This window comes from Lissotriton vulgaris, chromosome 11, assembly GCF_964263255.1.
Source record: "Lissotriton vulgaris chromosome 11, aLisVul1.2, whole genome shotgun sequence".
NCBI classification, from domain to species: domain Eukaryota; kingdom Metazoa; phylum Chordata; class Amphibia; order Caudata; family Salamandridae; genus Lissotriton; species Lissotriton vulgaris.
Genome location: NC_141699.1, coordinates 194,845,140 through 194,868,487, shown reverse-complemented (window position 1 = coordinate 194,868,487; position 23,348 = coordinate 194,845,140). Strand labels below are relative to the sequence as shown.

At 48.8% G+C, this 23,348-nt stretch overlaps 1 protein-coding gene across 1 annotated transcript in view; it reads left to right on the top strand.

The window, feature by feature from the left end:
• The window catches only part of SVOP (SV2 related protein), a 393,561-nt gene that overhangs the window by 57,903 nt on the left and 312,310 nt on the right, over positions 1 to 23,348 (top strand). The window contains exon 2 of the mRNA XM_086943094.1: positions 20,835 to 20,995. Coding sequence (XP_086799220.1) covers positions 20,835 to 20,995 — 161 coding nt within the window. The remainder of the gene's footprint in view (positions 1 to 20,834; positions 20,996 to 23,348) is intronic.

The following is a 23,348-nucleotide window of genomic DNA, read 5'->3' as shown; positions in this document are numbered from 1 at the left end:
TCGATAGCAAATATGCTGGCACAGAACAGACTGGAACTGGGGAAAAACAATGGTTATACCATAAAATGGGAAAAGGTGGACCCAAATGAACTAACAACAAGGCTAGTAGAATCCTGCTACAACAGCTTTCTGATCTGTCTTGACCCCTATGCAGATCCAAAACAAGTTCTGGAAAACTTCAGCATAATAATAGACCAAGTTAAAAAGCAGCTGACCAAAACATCCAGACAAAGTAAAGTAAATTCCACAGGTTGGTTTAACCGAGAATGCACAAAAGCACAAACTAAACTAAGGAAAGCTCTCGGGAAACCAAATAGAGATGCAACAGAGATCCAAGCCCTCCGACGTGCATACATCACTTCCAGAAAAGAGAGGAAAAAAGAACTGAAACTATCCCTGTGGAACGCCCTACACAAGAGCGCACTCTTGAAAGATAGTAAGACCTTCTGGAAGATTGTTAAATCACCCTCGCTAGCTGACTCTGCCGGTCCTAAAATAGATGTGGCCATCGACGAGGAAGCGTGGGTGAACCACTTTTCAGAAATCTTCAAACTGACACCAAACAGTGAAGAAAATCACTCCTACATCCCTTTAGTCGACTATCCAATAATCATGGACCTTGACATGCAGGACCTAGCATTGGCTCTATCTTCAAGTAAAAGCGGGAAAGCTCCTGGCCCTGACGGGGTCCCAGTTGACTTGTTCAAACATCTGCCGGATCTATGGGTTCCAATACTGACAAGAGTCTGCTTAGCCACAATGGAACTCGGCCTGTTAGAGTCATGGTCCTCCTCAATTATGGTCCCAATCTTCAAGAAGGGGGACCGCCAGGACACAAAGTGCTACCGACCGATTTCCCTCCTAGATTCTTTGGGAAAAGTAGTTGGAAGAGTCCTCCTCGAAAAATTACAGCAATGGGTAGAAGATAAAACCATCCTCTCGGACTTACAGTTCGGGTTCAGGGAGGGCTTTGGGACAGTTGAACAGGCCCTAAACCTAAGTCTGTTAACTTCAAAATATACCCACGCCAAACCTGGGTCCATCTACATGGTCTATGTGGACTTGTCCTCCGCATTCGACTGCGTCTCGCATGCGAAGCTTTGGTCACTGCTGAATGTAATGGGGGTTGATCCTCCCCTTCTGAACTTTCTGAGGGAACTATACAGTGATGCCACGGCAAGAGTAAGATACGGAATAAACGGAGAACTGACAGCACCATTCAGGGTAGAGCGGGGAGTAAGGCAAGGGTGTGTCCTTGCTCCCTTCCTCTTTTCATTGTACACAAACGGCCTAGAAGAGTCCATGCTGCGAGGGGCAAGGGACCTCCCCAGTGCAAAAGGTCGCTTGATCCCCGCGCTCCTATATGCCGATGACGCAGTTATTTTAGCTCGTACCCCCAACGAACTGCAGAAATCTCTAACTAAATATGCAGACTTCATGGGGGCCTTGGATCTGCGTATTAACATTAAAAAAACGTTTGTTATGGTAGCTGGTGGATCAAGAAAAGCAACCAAGTCGATCTTTCTGAATGGTGAAAAAATTGAAAAGACCTCACAATACCCGTACCTAGGCATCATGATCGATGACGCCCTAAATTGGAAAGCGGCGGTTGAGACCAGGAGGCATCTCTTCAAAAGAGCAACCATGGCGCTGATAAAATTCTCTAACAAACTGGGAAAAAGACCACCAGTAGAACTGCTTCAGATCTACGCGGCGAAATGCCAATCTATTGCATTATATGGAGCAGGGATTTGGGGGCACGTATCCTCCAGCTCAATACAAAAAGAAGAGAACATCTTCATCAGTTTCCTTCTCTCAATTCCTAGAGGCACCTCCACCTACGCCTCACATTTAGAGCTGGGAATCCCCCACATTGAAGACTTAATAAAAATTCAACCCCTCCTCCTTTGGAGGCGAGCCTGGCTGTCAGAAAAAAACACTCTGACTAAAAGTATCTTACAGGACACTATGGATTTGGACCACACTCATAAAATCGCATGGCTCTCGTATGTCAGACACTTTTTTACTGATTTGGGCCTACAAAAGTACTTTTACACCCCAGAGACTGTGAGAGAAACTTCCAAAAAGGAACTGAAACGACTTGCGTTGGGTCACCTGGAAACACTGAGACTGACTACGCAGATCACAAAAAAATCTGTTACCCACGCAATTATGACCCAGCAGTCCTTGAGAATTCAGCTATATCTGACCATGGAGCTAACAGTTTATGAGAAAATGCTCTTAACAAGATTCAGAATGAATCTCTTTTTCAGGCTAGTGACTTTCCCTGATAAAAACAACTGGAATGTACAGATAGACCCATGTCCATGCGACGACCTCTCCCCACAGTCCACCATACACACAGTACTTTTCTGTAAGTTTTATCATCCCCATCGGAAAATTTGGTTAATTCCCCTACTTAAAAAATGGGGCCACAGACAATGTCGCCCAGCTATGCTGGCGCTCCAAACCTTGGACTCTGAGTGTACTGTTTATCATGTCTTAAACTTCTTAAAGTGTATAATGAGGCACCGAAACAACTTGTAAAACAGTGGACTAATGTGTACTAATATTTTAAAATGTAACATTTTTTTAAAAGTCTATTTTCTAAATTGTACTTTTTAACAATTATTAACTTTGTATTGTGTGATATCTTTCATGGTTTTGCAAATGCTAAAAAACCGAATAAAGATTATTATTATTATTATTATTATTATTACCCTCTCATGTGGGAACAAGACAAACTGAACTACTTGGGCATTCACATCACCAGACGGAAGGATGCCATGATGCGGGCTAACTATGGCGCTGTAATTGATAAAATTACGGATAATGTCACTAAATGGATTCACCTCCCACTATCAATGGCTGGGAGGATAGCTCTGGCCAAGATGGTATTACTGCAGAAACTACTATATCTCTTTGTTAACATTCCATATAATCCAGGGAGGTTCTTTTTCAGTACCCTGAAATACCAACTTACGAGACTAATATGGGGCGGGAAACAAGCACGCCTCAGCCTCGATACTCTCATGCTCCCCTTCCATCTCGCCGGGTTCGAGGTTCCCAACTTCGAGAGATACTATGACTTCGCCCAAGCACACTTCGCCGCATATTGGTATTACCCACCACCATACATGGCGCACCTCGCTGTGGAGGATGGCCACATGGCTCCTACAGTCAGTACCGGGTATATCTAGGGCCCAGAGAGCGCAACCCTTCCATGGTGGACTGCACTGTGTCTGCATGGAATCGGATAGCACAAGTTCTGGAATGTGCGTTCCTCTACTCACCCAAACTGCCAATGGACAGTGATCCCAGGCTTCAGGTCACATGCAAAGCGATAGGTCGCAAAATGCTCAGGGAACTGGGGTATAATCGTTGGAACAATTTTTTAAGGATAGGTCGCCCTCTATTATGGATACCTTTCTATTCACCCGTCTACGACAGAACGTCCGCACTATCACTCCTGACTTCCCCACTGAGCCCGACACCTTTGCCCCAATACAAGCCATAGTACACGCAGATGCTCCACGTCATGTTGTTTCCCAGCTCTACAAACACATACAAGAGGTGCCACGCCCCTCCACTCTGAGGTCCCGACTTGAGTGGGATAGAGACCTCACGGAACCGCTGACAGACGAACAATGGGAGATTAGCTGCACACAAACGAAAGCAATCACCGGCAACAATAGGTTACGACTCCTGCACTATAAATTCTTACACCGCTTATACCACACCCCTACTCGACTACACAAATTCCACCTCCGTGACTCTGATTGCTGTCTGCGTTGTGGTTCCGCTGGTGCTGACTTCATTCACCTAGCTTGGTCCTGCCCCCAGTTAGCCACATATTGGACACAGGTGTTCGAAGGGCTCTCTACAATGCTGGGCATCACAGTGGCCCCCTGTCCTTTGATAGCCCTCCTGGGTCTGACACAGCAAGTGATAACTGGGCATAGGAAATTCCTGGCACTTAGCCTTTTATTGGCCAAACGTTTGGTGGCATGTCGGTGGGGACGGGGGCGAGCTCCAAAGTTTAAATGTTGGGTCCGAACAATGTCCACATGGCAGGAACACTTACATGATTACACCGAATTACTGCCTTTACGATCAAAGCCTAAAGACATCTGGGCTCCCTTCATGTCCTTCCTACTTCGTCAACAGGCGGAGGATGATGACGGGCAAGAGGAAATACCTACTTATGATGCCAGTGCGTCGTAGTCTTCTAGCTGATGTCTGCACATGCGGGGTGGTCCTTTTTTCTGGTTGGTCCTTTTTTCTGGCCTATCAACAGCGCAACCGGATGGGAGGATGCCCCCCAGTGTATACACTGTGATGTTTTTATAATGCTAAATACTCACACACCGTCCTCATATAGGTCTTGTAGTTTCATGATGCATGTCTCGCCAGCTCGATCTTTTGACAACAGCTGTAGTCGTTTTCATTTCACTGATCTGTATTGGACTTTGGATGTGCTACTTACTTCAGAAATGCATATTGTATTGAATTATGGGGGTAAATGTTAATTGGGGAGAATGAGGTTAATGTCAATTCCTTTTCGTACAATGTTACTGCTTCATGTCAAATACTAAGCATGGGAAGATGCGCATAATCTGTATAATACTTGCCACACAGCTGCCTGAACTCATGGCATTGATGTACCGTACTTTAAATATACAATAAAGGTTTTTGAAATAAAAAAAATTAAAAACATAAAAAATTATGACAGAATAATTTAAATTTCGCCCAGGCTTGATTAAATGTACCACTCCTACAACATAAAGAGAATTTTACCAATTTACATCTGTTCCTTTTAATGGCGCAGGGACTCACACCAACGATACCATTGTTACATTCAGAAAAAGGCACTTAACTGTGCACTTGAAAACAACTAGCTGCAAAATGTGGTGTCCATTATGCGTTCATGTAATCGGGGAAGTGAGTTTGAGAGGGTAATTGAGGACTATCGGGACATCCTCTCTATCTTTTTCAACCAAAAAATACTGAAGTCCTGTCCATGAGACATGGAATTTATAGGTTTCTGGAAAACAGTTCCAATTACTTCCGGTGTATTATGATATGTGTTTTTTTAATTTTTCTTAAAATTGTCTCACAAGGTAGATTGTGAACTCTTCAATAATGTCTCCCAGGCAAAAACTGGGACTAATAGGACCGCTTATGTCTGCCATTGGTCTACATGTTTCAGCCCTTCCTTAGTGCCTCTATGGGTCCTAGGCTTGCTTCATGACCTAGATAACCCCTATGTTTTGGCTTTATTCTTGTTGGAACAGTGACGCCATTTGTAAGCATCTGCTGAAATGGAGTGCTCCTGCTGTCGTATACTAAATGTAACTTGTCGGTCTCCATTTTCAGGTCTTGCCAGCCTCAAGTAGTAATAAAAAATTATAAATAAAAAATATATGCATATCAATCAATCAATCAATCATAGTATTTGTAAAGCGCACTACATGCCCGTGAGGGTCTCAAGGCGCTGGGGAGTGCTGCTACTGCTCGAAAAGCCAAGTCTTGAGGAGTCTTCTGAAGGGGAGCAGTTCTTGGGTCTGCCGTGGGTGGATGGAGAGGGTGTTCCAGGTTTTGGCGGCGAGGTGGGAGAACGATCTGCTGCTGGCGGTCGCTCTTCAGGTGCGGGGGACTGTGGCGAGGGTGAGGTCGGCGGAGCTGAGCTGGTGGGTGGGGGTGTATAGGCTGAGTCGTCTGTTGAGATTTGCTGGTCCGGTGTTGTGGAGTGCCTTGTGTGTGTGGGTGAGGAGCTTGAAGGTTATTCTCTTGTTGACGGGGAGCCAGTGCAGGTGGGGTGTGATGTGGCTGCAGCGAGGGATGTCGAGGATCGGGCATGCAGAGGCGTTCTGGATGCGCTGAAGTCGTTTCAGGAGTTTGGCCGAGGCTCCTGCATAGAGGGCGTTTCCATAGTCCAGCTTGCTGCTGACGAGGTCCTGGGTGACCGCAGAGGGTGTTAAAGCAGGAGGAAGAGACGGTGTTAACCTGTTTAGTCATGGATAGGGTGGAGTCGAAGATGACCCCTAGGTTGCGTGCGTGGTCGGTGGGTGTTGGGGCTGTTCCCAGTGCGGTCGGCCACCAGGAGTCGTCCCAGGCCGAGGGGGTGGATACGAGGATGAGGACCACTGTCTTGTCCGAGTTCAGCTTCAGTCGGCTGTTCCTCATTCATTCGGCAACGGCCTTCATTGCTTCTTGGAGGTTGGTTTTGGCGGTATGGGAGTCCTTGGTGAGGGAGAGGATGAACTGGTTGTCATCGGTGTAAGAGATGATGTTGAGCATATAAACCTACAGAGGACTTTGGGACAGCCCGCTCCATCCATTGGTCTGTTCAAATGTCACTCACATTATTTTGCTTCCATCCACCACATCATACATATTGGGGAGGTGGGTCAGCACACTTCAGTCAATGGCTAACTTTCACGTTGAGCATTGGCATTTTTATCCTGATCCCATGCCCATCCCCCTAAAAAGATGTGTTCTTCACTGCCAGGACACCTGTACCAATACTTTAGTTTACCACAGCTTTTTTGTCCATTCCGTTCTTTTGCCTTTTTTGTTATTATTTTTTCGCCACACTTGTTTTTTAAGGTAGGGGCTTATTTAGGCATTGTCAGGCTGTAGCCTGTCCGTAGGGCACTAAAGGGATGTATCCTGTTGCTGTGGTGGATTAAAGCCTGCCATAGTTTAAAGATTTCTGTCTGTCTGGTTTTACATTTCCGATGTATTCAAAGCACCTATAATAATCCTGCACAGCTGCAGACACATGGCCTAATAGAACCAGCGGAGTTGAACAGATGTAACTATGAAAGTGCAGACTTTGGCTTGGTGGAGTTGGACTGTCCTGAGGTTTACTCATACAGGGTCACAATTCTATGTCAGTCCACGGAGGCTCAGATTATGCTTCTCTTCACTTTACTGACATAAACAGCAGCCAATAAAAACTTTAAACTGGCATGACCCCGGAAGGACAACCCCCTCCAACAGTATGCACCAATCACTATCAAGTCCACTGTATAACTGTCCATGTTTATCAATACGACCTCCTCTTTCTTTGCTGCTGCAGCAGCGAGTTAAGTGCCCTTCTATATTACTTCTTTTCTTGGGGGTAATGTGTGTCGGGGCGGTGATTGTTGACGGCGCGCGCGCGCGCGCCTGTGATTTGTTGATACGGAGCGGGTCCTCGCTCGTGATTTGTTTTGTTGGTGAATTTTGGGATTGTGCCTTATTTTACAGGTCTTGACCCGTTGCATTGTTTGTGCCCGTGCGGGTGTTCTCGGTCTTCCGCACGCGTACCGAGGCATGCTGTGCGCTCGGTAGGGGGCGGTGGAGCAGGAGGAGGCAGACGCGAGACGCTCGCGCTCAGGAGGCAGTCGAGCCCGGCCCCACACGCAACGCGCATGCGCGAGGAGCCGACTTTCGTTTTCCTCGCATTACCGGCTCCTCACGCAGCGCGCGTTTGTAGACTGCATAAATCCTGGCCTCATCAGAACGCTAAACGGAACGTATCCGTATTAGAGCTCTGCTCTAGGGGAGCTTGGTGTGCACAAAGGGGTCTCCTTCCACCTCGATCTTAGCCTCACAGAGTGGTGATTCTTTCGGACTACAGTGTGTGTGTGTGTATTTGAGGCACCCCTGGGCTGCTCCCCCCTGTTGAAGTTCCTCCACACCTCCCTGCTTTAGCGCTATGGCGTACTACGCCGAGGAGGATACCCAATGGGCAGAATATAATGAATACGATGAGTATGAGCCACAGGAAGAGCAATTGGAGGAAAATTTGGTTGAGGCTCTGGATACCCATGTCCAAGGGTCGGTGAATAAGGCATTGATCAAGGCTCTCAAGCCTTTTACTCACACCCTTCAGAAATATGGCAAGAGGAAGTTTAAGTCAGCCCGGCAGAGTGATACCTCTCCTCAAGCCTCGGCCCAGGTGTTAGCACAGATGGCCAGGAATGTGATGAAGGATCATGGCTCAATGGTTATGGATACATCTGGGGATTCGTCCCCGTCCCCACCTGTCACTTCTGATTCCTAGGTGGACTCGGTGATGTCCAGGAAGAGATCGAAGAAGGTGAAACACACCGCCTATAAGGCTGATGATAGTCAGGCGCCGAAGAATCTTCTGTTTGATCCAAACAACATCGTACACCCTAGGTCCACGGAATGGGTGCCGTGCCCGGAGGTGGCACACTATGTGGGTAATAACCTGCGACAGGGTTTCGACAATAGTGTCAGGGCCACGCTCAGATCTGAATGTCCCAGGCCATCCTTGACAGGGAAGGTGGCAGATACGCCGGACTTGGACCCCACAATGGCGGCCTTTATGAGAAAGTTTGCGAAAGATCCGAAAAAGGGATTAGATAGGGCCTGGCGAGGGTGTCAGGACAAAATGTTGGACGTAGCTGGACCCCTCACAAAGATTCTGGACGCAGCTGTCAAGGCAAAGGATAGGAAGGTGCCACTGGATGTGTCAGAGATCCTTGAATGGGCACAACGTGCCATGTGCTTTTTAGGGAACGCAAATGTGGCCCTGTCTACGGAGCGGAGACGCTCCTTTCTTATGAGAATCGACTCCCAGCTGGCGGAAATGGCCCCTACCGAACCTGGTTCCCTCGCCAATGGTATGCTTTTTGGAGACAAATTTGTTAGAGAAATGGGCAAGTACGTTGCCACCTTCTCCGCGCTGGACCGGGCGCAATCTAATATCAAGAAGGTTTTCCACACTGGTGTTTTTGATAGGGCCGGACGCCCACGAGGTCGAGGGTCCGGCCGAGGTTATGCACAGACCTCACGTGGAGCAGATCAGAGAGGCAGAGGCAACAGACGCTCCAACTTCAACCCCTCCCGCGATAGAGGAGGCAGGGGCAAAGGACAGAGAGGATCCTATCGTGGCCAGCAGAATGGTTCTGGAGACAACTCCTACTCAGGTACGACTTTTGTGTCCGTCAGAACATATGGTGGGAGGCAGACTGTCTCTTTTTCTCCACAGGTGGCGCACGCTCACAAGCGACCCTTGGGTGTTGCAGACAGTACAGGGATTTCACATAGAGTTCTATGCCTCCCCGAGCCAACGGCGGAGACCGAATGCCCTGCATTTTTCCCAGACAGAGCAGAGTTTCATCGACGCAGAGATATGCTCCTTACTCCAGAAGGGCGCGATTGTGGAAGCCGTTCCACACGACCTGGGCTTCGTGAGCACTGTCTTCGTGGTCCCCAAAAAGGACCAGGGGTATCGGCTAGTGTTGAACCTCAGGGAATTCAACGGCTGGGTGGTGTATCGACACTTCAAAATGGAAGGTATACACCTGCTACGCGACATCCTCCTAGAGCAAGATTGGATGGTACGCCTGGACTTAAAAGACGCCTACCTGGCGGTGTCCATTTACCCCCCTCACCGGCGTTTTCTACAGTTTCAGTGGCGCGACCAGTGGTTCGAGTTTTCGGCCATGCCCTTTGGGCTGTCGTCCGCCCCATGGTGTTTCACCAAGTTGATGAGACCCGTGGTACAGAACTTGAGGGAACGGGGCGTTCGCCTCATCATTTACCTCGACGACATACTGATTTTAGGTCGGTCGCCGGAGATGGTATCACTCCATCTGTCCTGGACGATTCAACTTCTTCAGGACTTGGGTTTCCTTCTGAATTTGCAGAAGTCCATCTTGCAACCTTCTCAGGTGATGGAATTCCTGGGTTTCCAGGTCGACTCTGTGAAAGCTCAACTACTCTTGCCCCTCAAGAAGAGAGTGGCTATCAGGAAGGAGTTGAGGAGAGCGCTTGCCTCTCCGACAATCTCCTTGAGGATTTTGGCGCGTCTGGTCGGACTTCTAGCGTCATCTATCCAGGCGATATTTCCGGGCCCTTTACATTACAGGGCCTTGCAGCGTTTGACGGCATTGCACTTGCGCAAAGGTCTGACTTACGCTCAACACGTTTCCCTTTCGCCAGAGGCTCGTACGGAGATGAACTGGTGGTTAGAGCATATGGATGCGTGGAATGGCAGGGCCATTTTCGCGGCCACCCCGGAAGTGGTGATAGAGTCGGATGCCAGCCGCTGGGGCTGGGGAGCCCGTTGCGGCTCGGTGGAGACGGGGGGTCGATGGTCCAGCGACGAGCTGAGTCTCCACATCAATTGCCTGGAACTTCTGGCGGGTTCCTTTGCGATTCGCACCCTGTCCCCTCAGAAAGTGTCATGCTGCATTCTCCTACGCATGGACAATGTGTCCGCGGTGCGATACATAAATCGCCTGGGAGGGACCAGGTCTCGCCTCCTGGCGGAGATAGCGAAGGATTTCTGGCACTATTGCCTGGCCCATCAAATTTCGGTGACGGCGGAATATATTCCGGGGTCTGCCAACGTGACGGCGGATTGGAACTCTCGATACTTGAGAGATGCGAGCGATTGGAGACTGCACCCTCGAATCTTCGGGGCATTGAACCACAAATGGGGTCCGTGTGTGGTAGACCTTTTTGCCTCTCGGCTCAACAGGCAACTTCCCCAGTTTTACAGCTGGCGCCCGGATCCCTTGGCGATCAGCTCGGACGCCTTCCTTCAATCGTGGACGACGGGCATTCTGTATGCGTTTCCTCCTTTTATCATGATCCCGAGAGTTCTGGCTCAGGTTCGGAGGCAGAAAGCGGAATTGGTCTTGGTCTCACCGTGCTGGAAAGCACAAGCGTGGTTCCCGGTGGCAATGAGTCTCACCTGTGCAGCGCCGGTGCAAATTTCGACGTTCCCGGATCTTCTCACGGACCCGGTGGGTCTTCCCCACCCGCTGGTCCTTCAGAATCAGTTGTCCCTCATGGCGTGGAGACTTTCCGGCGACGTTGGCAAATGCCGGGAGTTTCAGAGGACACTCTCTTTTTCCTATCTCAGGCATGGGCACCTTCCACCCACAAGCGATATGAGTCAGCTTGGAGACGATGGGTTGGTTGGTGTAACGAACGGCAGGGGGATCCGATGGGATCCGATATTACTGTCATAGCGAATTTCTTATCGGAACTGGCGCGGTCTGGTCTGGCTTATCGAACAGTGAATAACTTCCGATCGGCGATCTCCGCAGGGCACCCGCATGTCGACGGTAAGCCCGTTGGGGAACACCCTTTGGTGTGCAGAGTAGTCAGGGGAGTCCGCTTAGTGAAGCCCCCTCAACCCAGGTATACTGAACTCTGGGACGTGTCAGTGGTCCTACGTTTTTTGGCGGCCTGGCCGGCCAATGAGGGTCTGTCTCGCAAACAGCTCTCAGCTAAACTTACACTTCTCCTCTGCCTGGTCTCATGCAGGCGAGTGTCGGATATTCGGGCCTTGGATTTATCAGGTAGAGTATTCACTCCCACGGGAGTTTCTTTTACGATCTCTAGGCGTACAAAAACGCATACAAAATGTATTGCATATCCTGCATTTCCTCATCACAGTAAATTATGTGTGGTCAAATGTTTGAAGGTATATGAGGATTGTACTAGGGAATTTAGAACTGGTTTTGGTCAACTGTTGATTTCATTACAGAAACCTTTCCGCCCAGTCACCAGTGCAACTCTGGTCAGGTGGGTTACCTGGTTGTTGGGCCTGGCGGGTATTGATACCTCTAAATTTGGGGCTCATTCTGTGAGAGGGGCTATGGCCTCAAAATCCTTTGGTGCCGGCTCTCGGCTTCAAGATATCATGACTGCGGCAGATTGGTCTTCTGATTCCACCTTTAAAGTGTTTTATCATAAGCCTATTGTGGATGTGGCCTCGGTGGTGGTGGATAAACTTTAAACTAGCATAATCTGAGCCTCCGTGGACTGACATAGAATGAAAAATTGTCTAGCAGACGCGACAAAGAATTTTCAATTCTATTAAGGACACGGAGGCGAGGATTATCCCACCCGGGCTTGCAGGATTGTATTTCATGCAATGTTGTATGGTTGATGAATTCTTGTACCCACCCGAATGATTGTTATTGGCTTGTTGTATTTCCAAGTTTGGGAATGGCCATTACGACTTATGTTCTTGTTTCAGGAGATCAGCACAAGCAGACATGAGGTGAACAGTCTATGCTCTGGAAATCTGTGACGTGGTGCAGGAGGTGCCTTCCTCGACGATGGATGCGATGGTTGCCACGTTGGCCTCCGGTCTTGTTGGACTGATGATGTGTCGCAAAGAAAGAGGAGGTCGTATTGATAAACATGGAGAGTTATACAGTGGACTTGATAGTGATTGGTGCATACTGTTGGAGGGGGTTGTCCTTCCGGGGTCATGCCAGTTTAAAGTTTTTATTGGCTGCTGTTTATGTCAGTAAAGTGAAGAGAAGCATAATCCTCGACCTCCGTGTCCTTAATAGAATTGAAAATTCTTTGTCGCGTCTGCTAGACAATTTTTCATCTTCAGTGATCTTGCGAAAAGGAATCACCAAACCATGATTTCTACTAATAGCTCATCTGTTGGCTGTGATCAAAATCCTGGTCAGTGTGAGCTGATCGATGGCCCTAGCCCTGTTGCTAGCAAAATGCAGGGTTGCAATGCACTGGGGCGGAGGCCAACCACCCATGCTAAATGACTATCAGAGATTTAATGTACTGCACCCCAGATACATAGGCTATCTCCCTACTATTTGAACTGGAGTGGCTAAGTGAGCTAAAGAACAATGGTGGATTCAACCCAGATCTGTGACTGGGGGTGAGTGTCTGAAAAGTTTTAGCGCTCCTTCCATCATCTCCTTGTGTTGCTTTGTTCGCCCTAAGGGGCTGATTAGGATTGCGGTGAATCCGCATCCTCCGGGCCGGCGGAAGCCACCGCCGGCCCGGAGGATGCGGATTCACCGCTGCGGTGCCTTCAAAGACCCCCCGCCACATTAGGATGGCTGGGGGGTCATCGGCGGACAGGAAGACCGTCCGCCGCTATTCCGCCACGGTCGGCTTCCGACCGTGGCGGAAAAGCTCTAATATGGTGGCGGTGTCTATCAGACACCGCCAGCCATATTAGGATGTCCTGCAGGACATGCCTTTCCGTGGCGGCAATGCCGCCACGGAAAGCCATACGGTATTTTCTTTGGGGGCCCGTTGTGGGGCCCCAGGGTGAAGGGGCGTTGGGGTGTGCACATGGGGGGTACCTATGGTACCCCCCTGCATTTGCATGCACACTGCGTCAGGCACCGCGCGGTGCCTGCCGCTTTGTGCATGCAAAAGCACAGCATGCATATTTAACTTTGTGGCGGGTGCTGCTTATAGCAGCACCCGCCGCAATGTTAAATATAGGGGATGTGACCGCCAGGGTGGCGGTCACATCCTAATTGCACCGGAGGGACCACCGCTGCTCCTGTGGACGGTCCCTCCACCTCGGGGTGGCGAACGGACGAAGGTCCGTCTGCCATCCTAATAGGCCCCAATGTTGTCAGGGTATGCCCAGATGTGGGCCCCTTGCTCACTTTGCCACTGGATTCAAGCTAGCCTGGCTGATGAGGGCTGTTAGCCCGAAACCGGTCCCAGAAGGCTTGTCTCCAGTCCAGGGACGACATGGCTTAGCAGTTCGGGTTGGACTGTTCCCATGAGGCACAGGGTCAAGACTGATTTGCATATAGCTGTGTCTGAACTGGGGTGGCAAAGTGAACTAAAGAACGATGATGAATGCAACCCAGATCTGTGACTGGGGTGAGTGTCTGAAAAGTTTCAGGGCTCCGTCCATCGTCTCCTTGTGTTTGCTTTGTTTCCCCTACTCTCTGAGTCCTGGCCCGGGAACCCCCCTCAGACTATACCTGGTAGTCTAGATCCTAACCCTTCAGGTAGGATATCTGGATATCTGACCCTCTATCACCGAGACGATTATAGTAAAAGTAAATGAAACATCAATCTATGTTTATAATGTATGTGTAACCGATATGTGTGGTGACAGCTGACCTGTTGTAATGGTGCAATTGGCTCACAGAAATAAGTACTGTGGTCCATAGGGTGTCAAGGTTAGTTGAAGTAATATGATTACTGGCACTATTACTATTTAAATAAAAGAATAGAATAAATATCGTTTTCAAAAATTGACCTGTTGTAATGATGCAATTGGCTCACAGAAAGTAAGTACTGTGGTCCATATGGTGTCAAGGTTAGTTGATGTAATATGATTACTGGCCTTATTACTATTTAAATATAATAATAAATAACGTTTTCAAAAAATGAGATTATACAGTTGTTAATGTTTTTTTAAATTTAAAATGTTATTGCAGACATATGGCACCCCATGTAGACAGCAGAATGTTTTTTTCTTCTTTTTATTTTTGTAACATCAGCTTCTAATAACAAATAATTAAAAAAATAAGCATCACATCAGCTTGCTAAGACCAGTTCTATTGGTTTTGTCAATCCTTGTTCCATCCAAACTGTCTCCCAGCATGACTCTGTCTTGCAAGGGTACATGTCTAACTTACAGATCCATCTTCAGACCCCCGTAAAAAGCATGACTGCTCTGCAGGAGACCCTGCTGAGTAAGAATCCCTAGGAGGAGGTACAATACCCCACCATGCCCTAACTACACTTAGCTGCCCGCAATGAAGTATCCACAGTATCCACATTTTCTAGAGACAATACATGTGTAGGAAAGACAACCTCTGAATACTCTGAGACCAAGGAGAGGTAAAGAGTTTGGAGATAGGTCTGTGTTAGTAACACATCTAATAAATCAAATCAAATCAAATCAAATCAAATATCTTTATTCGGTTTTTCAGACAGAAAGAACCATAAAAGCACATTAACCAATAATAATAAAAATTACACAGTAAAAACATGATATACAAGCATAAAATACCCAGTTAATAAAAAATGTATTAATAACAACAATCACAGATAAGCAGGTATAAAAATTACAGGGGTACTTAAACAGATTAACATTCCCTGCTGTTTCTAAGTCTTAGGGCAGATTTAAAAAAAACAGTCACAAATAAATTGCTATCAGGGTTTAGCAGTTGCAAGTAGTATAGGGCAGGTCTAACCTGGGTAAAATTCAGTTTTTTTAAGAGCGGCTTTAAATAGAACCTCCAGGGTGTATCATAAAAAGGACAAATGAATAAAAAAAATTGGAGAACTCTCACTTACCGTCTGCTCCGGAGTCTTCTACGAGCGGCAGACCCGGAGAAATGTCCCCACCATCTTGTTGTTGTGCTTTTCCCCTGGCCCGCCTCCACGATCCCGCCTCCCAGCTGACCCTCCCACGCTCCGCCCCCTCCATCATCCATTTAAGTCAGATGGTTCCATGCGCAGCGTCCACGCGCTACGGCCCGCCGAAGGTGCGCCAAAGGTAAGCCCGTCTACGCCCGTCCGCGCCGAGACCGCTCCTAGCGCCAGACCCCCTGGTCCACACAATGCCCAGCCCTCTCGCATTACTTACAACGCCTCCACCCTCCTAGCCCTTAACCCCGGCCGACTCCCCATCTGCGCCCAAGCCGCTCCTGGACACACCCATGGACCCTTCTCTTGCAACTCCTGCAAGTTCGACGGCACCAAGAACAACTCCTCATCCACGAACACAAAACAGATATCTGACTCCAACCACCTAAAATGCATCTTGCTCAACACCCGCTCAGTCCACAGGCACGCCATCGACCTCTGGAACCTACTAGACACCATCTCCCCAGACGTCGCCTTGCTAACAGAAACATGGATGAACTCCACATCAGCCCTGACATCACCATTGCCATCCCGGAAGGCTATAAGATCATCCGTAAGGACCGCACCGACCAAACAGGAGGAGGCATCGCTATCGCCCATAAGAAATCCATTCGCATCTCAACCAGCTCAGACATCAATCTCGCCAATTCTGAACACCTTCACTTCCAGATCCACATCGACCCCAAGACCACACTCAGAGGCACCCTCCTCTACAGGCCACCAGGACCCCGTGCACAATTCTGTGAAGACATCACGGACTCCATCACCCCACACGCCCTCCCCTCCGAGGATTACATCCTCTTGGGAGACCTCAACTTTCACCTTGAAAAGAACAACGACCGCAGCGCCACCACCCTTCTGGACAATCTCGCCAACCTCGGACTTAAACAACTTGTCACTTCCCCCACCCACATCGCAGGCCACACACTCGACCCCATCTTCACCTCCAGCAAACATGTCTCTTTCAGCCACACCACTGCTCTCCTTTGGACGGACCACAGCTGCGTTCACTTCACCTACAACAAGACCACAACAAACAACCATCCTCAACCTACACTGCGAAGAAACTGGAACAAAATCACCATCGACCAGATCGCCTCATCGCTTCTTCAAAATACCCCTGCCCACTCCTCAAACCCCGACCAAGCAGCCATTAACCTCACCCAATGGCTATCCAACAGCGCCGACAACCTAGCACCTCTGAAAAAACGTCATACCAAACTATGCAGTAGGAAGGCCTCCTGGTTCAACGATGATCTTAAGAAATCTAAGAAACTCTGTCGCTCCCTTGAGAAGGCCTGGAAAAAAGACCCTAACAACAGCACCAAGGACGCCTTCAAAAACGCCACACGTATACACCACCAACTGATCAGGAATGCCAAGAAAGCCGCTTTCAAGGACCGACTAGATAGCAACGTCCACAACAGCAAGGAACTATTCAACATCGTCAAGGAATTTACTAACCCCTCAGCCAACTCCAACGACATCACCCCCTCTCAAGCCCTCTGCGACTCCCTAGCTTCGTTCTTCTACAACAAGATTGCTGACATCCACAACAGCTTCGACAACAGGTCTGTAGACCAACCCACCCAACCTTCTGCAGGACCCCCACCCCCCTTGAACATCCTCAATGACTGGAAGCCAATCTCCACTGAGGACACCATCCGCCTTATGAACTCCATCCACTCAGGATCCCCCACAGACCCTTGCCCTCACCACATTTTCAACAAAGCAGATTCCATCATCGCACCCCACCTCCGAGATGTCATCAACTGCTCCCTCACCTCCGCCACCTTCCCAGATAGCTGGAAACATGCCGAACTCAGCGCCCTTCTGAAAAAACCCACATCTGACCCCACCGAACTCAAAAACTACCGCCCCATCTCGCTCCTTCCATTCCCGGCCAAAGTCATCGAGAAAGCTGTCAACAACCAGCTCGCCGCCTTCCTCGAAACCAACAAATCCCTCGACTCCTCACAATCCGGCTTCAGAGCCAAACACAGCACTGAGACCGCACTCATCGCAGCAACTGACGACATTCGAACTCTGCTTGACAACGGAGACACGGTCGCCCTTATCCTCCTCGACCTCTCCGCAGCCTTTGACACAGTTTGTCATAGCACCTTAATACAACGCCTCAGAAACATCGGAATCCAAGGAAAAGCACTGGAGTGGATCACCTCGTTCCTCGCCGGAAGAACGCAGAGAGTCCGCCTCCCACCATTCAAATCAGAAGCTACAGAAGTCATCAGCGGCGTGCCACAAGGATCCTCACTCAGTCCCACCCTCTTCAACGTATACATGAGCCCCCTCGCAGCCATCGCACGCCAACATAACCTCAACATCATCTCCTACGCTGATGACACTCAACTAATTTTATCACTCACCAATGACCCTAACACCGCCAAAACCAACCTTCATGAAGGAATGAAAGAAGTAGCCGAGTGGATGAAGTACAGCTGTCTAAAACTCAACTCCGACAAAACTGAAGTCCTCATCCTTGGTACCTCCCCCTCCGCCTGGGACGACTCTTGGTGGCCAGAGGCCCTCGGAAAAGCACCTGTCCCGACGGACCACGCACGGAACTTAGGCATCATCCTGGACTCCTCACTCTCTATGAACAGACAAGTCAACGCCGTCTCATCTTCTTGCTTCAATATTCTTCGCATGCTCAAAAAAACATTTCGCTGGATCCCCACCGAAACCAGAAAAACGGTCACCCACGCACTGGTCACGAGCCGCCTGGACTACGGAAACACCCTATACGCCGGCACCACCGCAAAACTCCAAAAAAAACTCCAACGCATCCAGAACGCCTCAGCCAGACTCATACTAGACATCCCGCGTAAAGACCACATCTCTGGACACCTGAAAAACCTCCACTGGCTCCCCGTTAACAAGAGAATTACTTTCCGCCTCCTAACTCACGCACACAAAGCACTCTACGAACTTGGACCCGAATGCCTCAAATCACGACTTTCCTTCTACACCCCCCCCGCCTCCTACGATCCTCCAACCAAGCCCTGGCAACTGTACCCCGCATCAACAAAACCACCATGGGAGGCAGATCCTTCTCCTACCTGGCAGCTAAAACCTGGAACTCACTTCCCACTCACCTTTGCCTCACTCAGAACCACCTTACATTCAGAAAGCAACTTAAAACCTGGATATTCGACAAGTAATTCCCCTCCCCTCCTCAAGCGCCTTGAGACCCTATGGGTATGTAGCGCGCTATATAAATCACTTGACTTGACTTGACTTGACTTCTGAGGCCCTCGTGGTGCTGGAACCGGGGTGTCGAGTGGTGGGAGCAGCCGGCCGCGACTGCGACAACAGCGGCCACTGGTGGAGTGAGGAGTCGGCCGGAGGGCGCCGGTGAATTGACGGGCCGATGGCGACAGTGACGACCCAGTCCACCTAGAGGAGTGCCTCAAGAGGCTGCGTTGCAAAACAGGTTTGAGGGGAGTGCACGATATTGGCCCCCCCTTCCCAGTTCTGTGTCCGGGCATATTCAAGGATTGCCGTCGGAATCGGCGGGCGACTCCCGGGGAGCGGCAGGGATTTTGTTTAGCCCTTTGGTGACTCTTCTCCGAGGGGCCCGCCCTACATTTCTAAGTCCCGGCTGTGAATCCTGTAGCGCCCTGGCTCGGGGCCCGATCCCTGAGGTGCGGTGAAGAAGGACGAGGCCGGATCAGCTAAGATGGCGGCCGGCACCATCCTCCGCGGGCCACATCCAGGTCGAACAGTTGCCGTGCAGATGAGATCGGGGGACTGGTGGCGTGAGAAGGAGCCCTCGTCCAAAGATATATTGGCTGCTCAAACGACCTTGCATGAGACCCTGATCTGTAATGCCCGGGACTTGGGAAGAAGGATGGCCGCTATTGTTGTCCCGCCGTTCCATGCGGGCACAGTTAGATCTCAACGGAATGCCGACGTGCCTGCCTCTGGGTCCGTGGAGGGTGCTCCAGCTACACCCAGGTTCCTGGAGCCGCTGAAAGACCCGGCTCATGTGATCGCCCTGGATAGCTCTGTTGTACTCGAGAGTGTCTCTTCGGGGCACGTGTTTAACTGGCGGCTGGGGAAACAACGCCGATTTACTTTTTGGGCGGCCCCGGCGACGACTCGGCGCCTGCCGGAATGTGTGACTCTCCCTCCTTGAATGGTGAGACTGTGTTCGGACTTGGAGATGTCTTCCGGGTCAATATCGACACAAACGGATTTCCGCCATACATGTTCGGATGGGTTTGGGTTGCTGCAGTCCTATGGCGCGACACCTCGGCCTTGCCCGTCCGGCTCACTTGGACCCTCCACGCCGCTCTGGATACCGATTGATAAGTGGATGTATGTTGGTTCCATTGATAGACAAAGCCAGGGATGATACCGTCCACAGTCTACTGGACTTCTTGTTTGACTGCGGTGCGTGGGGGTCATTCGGCCGGGATTATGTTGTTGGTGTGGCCGGTGATTGATGTTCTCCATGGATATTCTGATCATGTTTATGGGATGTCTCCTGGGCGAAGAGGTGAGAGGTGGGGCCGGGTGGTAAGATCGAGGGCCCTCCTCCACTTTTCTTTTTCTTCATCTTTTTCTTTCTATATTTCGGGTCTCCATTAGGGCGACAGGCACGCTGCTGGGGGGGGGGAAGGGGGTAGGCCGTGGCCTTCTGCAGGGGTGCAGGGTGGGGGGCAGGGGGGTGGGGTTTGTCAAATTGTTCGTTATTTGTTTCTATGGCCCTTTAGTCTTCTTTCCCTTTTTAGTGTCATCGTTCTTCATGCCTCCTGCAATATGTTTCGTTTTGAGGGGTGGGGATCAGCTTTGCTACTGAACGGGTTTGTGCTTACATTTATCCTGACTTGCGTACCTTACCCCCAAGACTTCACTTGTATTTGTACTATTTGCGGATATCCTGATATATGCTCGTAATTGTAGGATCATGTGTGACCCTATGACACCTCTTACTTAGTTATTCCTTATTGTAAAATGAACCTTCATACTCCTGAACTCAGACCTGTGCGCTCGCATATGGCTCATGTCCTTTACATCTGTAGGACCCCGGTTTTCGAACTGTTATTACTTTCCACATTGCTCTGTTGTTCTTCTGTTTTGATTAGCGGCCGGCCGGGGTGGTTGTAGGCCCATACCTGTAACTGCTTGAAGTAATAATAAAGGTTCTCCAAAAAAAAAAAAAAAAAACACCAGATCCTGCGGAGACTCATTGTCGCAGCCGCAGGGTGGTAGCACTTGGCCTCTATGAGAGCCCCTTGGAACGGCTAACATGAGATGGTAATAATTCAGGCGAAACACATCTAATACATTTGTATCTTAAGAGAAACTCTTTTCACGAGAAGTGGACCCTCTTATGTTCATGTTAGCTGATGTGGCAGCTTTAATAACCAGAAATGTTGACGTCCTGCCGCACTTAATTAATTTTTACTGCACTTGTGTACTTTGTCGTCACACCTTCTGGTATGAAGTTTATGAATGGATTCTTCGTTGGACTCGATGATAACACAAAATCCATTGTACTGCCTTTGCTTCTCGTCTGTACTATGTTGTTCTTATTTTTGTTTATTACTGCTGTATTGTGTATTACAAAAATTCATAATAACATTTTTAAACAAAGTAACTGAAAAGGAGCCCTGCCATCCGACCCCTGCTCACAGCCGTCCTTTTCTTTGCGTTCCCAGCGTTGTCAAGTTTCGTCGCACGGGGGAGAGCTCGCGGTCGGACGAGGATGCCCTGTCTGGAGAGCACGAGGTTCAAATAGATGGCGTGCGGGCTGACCTGGAGCAGGTCGAGCTCCAAGATGGCGCTGCCGTGCCAAAGGAGTTTGCCAATCCGACTGACGGTGAGTAGGTCTTTGTCTTCTTCAGAAGAATGCGTTCAGGGTGAGGCGCACACCTGCCCCATTACAGGCCTTTTATTCCACTGAATATTCCCCTGGTGGGCTGGAGACCGTGGACGCCGGGTGGAAAGCCCAGGGCAGCTCCTGGCGCCTTTGCCATTTTCCCAGCATGCAAGGGGAGGCTTCAAGAGAAGGGGTGGAGAGTAAGGTAGAGAGGAAGCGACCCGAGAGGGAGCAGAGAGATAATGAATGTATGGAAAGATAGAGATAAGGTGAGGAGAGAAGGACGCGGGGCTGGTTTTTGGAGAGAGAGAGAATAAATGGGGTTGGTTTTTGAACATTTTTGCCAGGGCTGCTTTTGTTCCCCAGCCTGGCCTCAAATGGCTCTTATCATGAGTGGCCAGTTTTTGATGGGATCATTTGCATTAGTTAAATCCGAAACCAAAGTGTTTGGAATTTATTGGATGCCATAATTGTTGAATATTATACTCATAGAATGTGGCATAAGAGGCAGATTTTGGTTCTTTCTGCACAAAAATCCACAGGTCCCAGAAATTACTGGGCATCTTTCTCCCTTTACATTCCAGCGGGTTTGACCTGCTGAAATGTATCAGAGGATCTATTTTTTATTGCAACTAGTAAGGGTGCACCTCTATGTACCTGGTGCGACAATAAAACAAAACTCATACTCCCAGTATGTGCAGTAACAGGCGGTACCACACAAATCGATAGTTACCAGCCCACTGGCAATGAGAGCCGATGAGTCTGATCAAACCTAGTAGGGCTTGGAAAGCAAGGAGCCACTGTGAAAAGAATACTACATAATGCTTTGGGTTAAAACACAGAAAAAACAAAGATAAGCAGCTTGGAAGATAAATAAATGATCGAGGTAGCTTTCGCGCCATTATGATCAGTTTGTCTGATAAAGGATTCGCAGCTTGCACAAGGAAGAGATAAAACATTTCTAGGGAGATAGTATCTTAATGTATTTGCCGGTGTAATGAAAGCATTGGCGCTGACTTACAATTGCCTAAGACAACTGTTTTCGCCTTGTTTATCGGGAAAGAAAATGTGCTGCTTGTAATGTGCGTTGTCTTCCAAGGGCGTTGCAGAGCTATTGATGAAGATGAAGCTTGCGGTGGCAGTGGGGGTCACCGTGACCTGGTTGTGTGACCCATTCATTCCCTCCTTGGTCGTGCTTTGTACAATGACCTTCAAGCTGACTTCAAGACCTCTTCACCAAAGAGGGTGTCATTTATTTTCTCCTTAAATCTTTTTGTCAACAGACAAAGAACTCAGATTGATCAAACACAAGAAAAAGTTAGGAGTTAATGGGTGTATTGCAGATAGAAATTAAAAGTTTGGCCTTAATTTTACGAACACATCACTGAGTATACGTTTAAAATGTGTTTGTTACTTTGGATACATCCAGCTATGTCTCATTATCTCTACTTCAGAACTCAGTTACTGATGAGCCAACAAGACATGAGTCACAAAGCCTCAGTCACATAGTCACAGTAGTTAAACGTGGATGTAATCCCATGTTTAATGTATGCCACCTTGGTCCTGCTTAACAAAGGGGGTGTAATTTCTGGAGAGATAGACAGGCAGTTATAAACAGGCAAGCATGACGGAGGCTGTCTAGCCTTACTCGATCGCTTGATCCCTTTGTCCCAGTTGGCAGGTTGCACAGCGCGATTTTCAAGAGTTTTCTGAAGTTTGGGCGAAGACTTACATGAGGGTCTGATGGTGTTTAGTGATTGGAGCCAGGTATTCAAAGGGAACAAGTCTCCAGTTTCCCTCTTGAACTCCTGTTGGAGGATTACCTGTGCGCTGCTTGATACACGTGTCCTGGTCATCTTTAATGGAATGGCCACAGTCTGCAGATATCCTTGGTTCCTCCCCGAGGTGGCTTTGTGCATGGCACAGATGACGTTGAATTATATTGTGCACTCCTCTGGTGGTCAAGAGACCTTTCTTCTTGCCTTCTTGCAGGAGTTCATAAGTGTTGTTCTCCATACCTAATCATAATTTACCTGCTATTTTATCAGTCTTTGTATCCTGTGAAGAGGCGTTGTCGGACATCTGAATAGACTACCTGTTAGTAGCCCTGATGTGTTGAAACTCATGATCTGGTAATCTCTATACATGATTGATTTGTTGGAGTGGGAACAACTTTCGGAACATGGACAGTTGGAAGTCGGTGTAGTTTTTATTTTATTTTAAGAAAGACTTGTTAGTCATTAGAAGGTTGCTTCCATTTTTATGGTCTTGTCCCAGGATTCTGGGCAACGTGAAAATACCTCTAGTAACCAAAGTCCTGTTTTCTTTCTAATTTTGGCAGAGGTGATTTTTA